At 44.3% G+C, this 2969-nt stretch overlaps 1 protein-coding gene across 1 annotated transcript; it reads left to right on the top strand.

The window, feature by feature from the left end:
• The first annotated feature begins 229 nt into the window (after nt 1-229).
• LOC108329899 (uncharacterized) lies at nt 230-2589 on the top strand. The gene is made up of 3 exons (XM_017564275.2): nt 230-1328; nt 1896-2124; nt 2241-2589. Exons 1-3 carry the CDS (start codon nt 418-420, stop codon nt 2403-2405), a joined length of 1305 nt encoding a protein of 434 aa, XP_017419764.1. The 5' UTR covers nt 230-417; the 3' UTR covers nt 2406-2589.
• Nucleotides 2590-2969: the final 380 nt, after the last annotated feature.

The following is a 2969-nucleotide window of genomic DNA, read 5'->3' as shown; positions in this document are numbered from 1 at the left end:
AGATGGAAAAAAAATTAAATAAATTGTGGCGGCACGTGCCGGCCAGGTACAGTAAAGCGAAAAAGGCACGACCTCGAATCAATCCCGATCCGACGACCATATCTACCCGTCAAGACCGCTATCCCAACCCATCCAACGGCCATAAATGGACTTCTACAATCTCAACATCCAACGGCCAATGTGAAATCTAACTCCTCTTTGCCAATACCCCATAAATACACCAAACCCGGCACCCACTCCACGCTCCCTTCATTTTTACCCTCCGAGCAACAACTCACTACTTTTCCTTCTCTCTTTCAAGAAACTTCCGCGCAGTGCCGTAACGTAACGTGTCGTTTTTCTCCACACTCTAATCCAATGGTTCCCGTATATGTCGCCGGCGGGGACAGTATCCCGGCACCGGAAACGTCGATCTGAATGAAGACAGCGAACATGGAAAATCAGAAGAGTGGGAGCAAGCTTACCAGAACCCACTCATCGCTCCTTAGTTGTTCTTCTCCTGCAATCCGATCCTCCATCCACAGCCTCTCTTCCATCGTCACCAAAGAGGAACACGAATTGCAGGAACAGGAAAAGCTACTCCTCGATGTTGACGACGACAAGAACAACAAGCCCAAGAAACCCCAAGCCCGAACGCGACCTCGAGCCCAAGCCCACAGGTCATCCGCCTATTCCGCCCTTGCGGTCTTTTTCCTCGGCGCGTGTTCGCTCTTGTTCTACTTCTTCTACCTCGAGGTGTCCTCCTCGGAGAACGTTTTACTGGCGCTGATTTTCGTGGCCGTGGCGCTCTACTTTGTGTCCAAGAACAAGGGTCTGATTCAGAGATCCTTTTCCGCGGCGAAGCATTCGTGGGAGGAGAATGTGAAGCGGTTGGGGTTTTCGAAGGCGGTGGCGGCGAGGCCGGTGCAGTGGTTCATCGGAGAGCCGGCTGGGGCGGGAAGGAAGGCGGCGAAGATAGTGAGGGAAGGGGTCGAGTTTTACAGCAATGGGGATTTTTACGAGGGCGAGTTTCACAAGGGGAGGAGCAACGGGAGTGGGGTGTACCATTACTTCGTGAATGGGAGGTACGAAGGGGATTGGGTGGATGGAAGGTACGATGGGTACGGAATTGAAAGCTGGGCGAGGGGGAGTCGCTATAGGGGTCAATATAGACAGGGATTGAGACACGGTTATGGTGTTTATAGGTTCTACACGGGGGACTCTTATTCCGGGGAATGGTGTAACGGTCAGAGCCATGGCGTTGGGCTTCAGACTTGCTCCGATGCTAGCTGTTATATTGGTCAGTTTAAGTATGGGGTCAAGCACGGTCTTGGCTGTTATCATTTTAGGTCAGTTTCTTGCTTTTGATGTTTTTAATGTCTTCTACTCAATTGTGTTAATTGTGTCATTGATTTCTTGTATTTGATCATGGTGTGATTCAATCTTTGCTTTGCTCTGGTCATTGGCTTTCTTTAAAGATCCGGATTTTCAGGCTAGTTTTGTTTCCTTTAGATGTGTGATTAAGGGTTGGTTGGGATGACTTGGTCTGTTCTCCCCCCCTTTAGTTGTTGATTTCTTGGTTCCACTACTACTTTATGAGCTTTCTGTTTTCTTCTTGCATGCCTATGTGGAACTTAAACTACCAAGTTCCAGTTATTTTCTTTTTGAAGTTATTCCCGTGTATTGTTTCTAATGCCTTGGTTGTTGGATAAATGATTGATTGGTTTCTGTTGATGATTTATGTGGCTTGTTCGATGATGATGATGCATGATTTTGTCTACTAATGGCTGGCATTGCAAAGTTCTTTTCTTCAATTAGCATTCATTGTTTCTTGGGAGTTAGAGTAGACAATAGCACCTGAGCTTTCGGATGTTGTTTTTCAAAAATCTTATTTTGGAGGAATTGTTGTGTTGTAGAAATGGTGATAGGTATGCTGGAGAGTATTTTGGAGACAAGATACATGGATTTGGAGTCTACCACTTCGCCAACGGCCACTGTTATGAGGGAGCATGGCACGAGGGTCGTAGGCAAGGTATTGGCTCATACACTTTTCGAAACGGTGACAGAAGATGTGGTGAATGGGATGCTGGCAACCTCAAGCAACCTTTACCACCATTATCCGATGTTGTTCTTCGAGCAGTTCAGGTACTTGTCTTGTACATTTAATTATTGTTGACTATAATGGTTGCCTTATTTTGTAATCCGTTTACAAATGTTGCTTTCTTTTTTCCTCATACCCTTTGATGTGTTATGAATTTCAGGCTGCTAGGAAAACAGCAGAGAGTGCTATGAACCTTAAACGAGTGGATGACCAGGTTAACAAAGCGGTAATTGCTGCAAGCAAGGCTGCCACAGCTGCTAGAGTTGCTGCTGTGAAAGCTGTTCAGAACAGGATGGATGGAAAATTTTGCGTTACTGAAGTCTGATAATTAGTTAGATGCTAGTTTTTTTCTGGAATTGTAATTGTAAATTTTACTAATTTTTAGTCCTTGGAAGATGTCACCCCGGTGAGCAAAAGCTTATTGGAGGTTGAAGAGAGAGTATGTTTATTTCACCACACTGTAATTTGTATATAAGCCATGTATATCAATGAAAGATGAATTTGCCCAAGTTATTTCTTGTTGATCAGTTATTTTTAATTTTACACGCCACTGGGATTTTAAGTAGCTTCACTGTAAGGAGTGGGGGCACAAGTTAAACTTGAACATTGGGATGCTTAATACGGCCAGAAAAGGCTATTTATCCTATCGTCTCTTTTTGGTCTTTCAGAATATTTGTTTATCGGCTGAGGTGACATTCTAAAATTGATTAACTCGAGAGGATTGGTTCAACTTTTTGGCAATTATACGGCGTTCACTAAGATCCTTGTTTAGGAGACAGCCCCCAAGGGTTACAACGTTAAAGATTTGTGTTTAACGTTTTCAGTGTTAATCAAACAGGAAACTAAGATTATGTAAAAAAACAGTAGATGGTGGTCTTATGCACAGAAT

This window comes from Vigna angularis, chromosome 4 (assembly GCF_016808095.1).
Source record: "Vigna angularis cultivar LongXiaoDou No.4 chromosome 4, ASM1680809v1, whole genome shotgun sequence".
NCBI classification, from domain to species: domain Eukaryota; kingdom Viridiplantae; phylum Streptophyta; class Magnoliopsida; order Fabales; family Fabaceae; genus Vigna; species Vigna angularis.
Note: the sequence above shows the minus strand (reverse complement) of the source record. Positions and strands in the feature narration are given on the sequence as shown.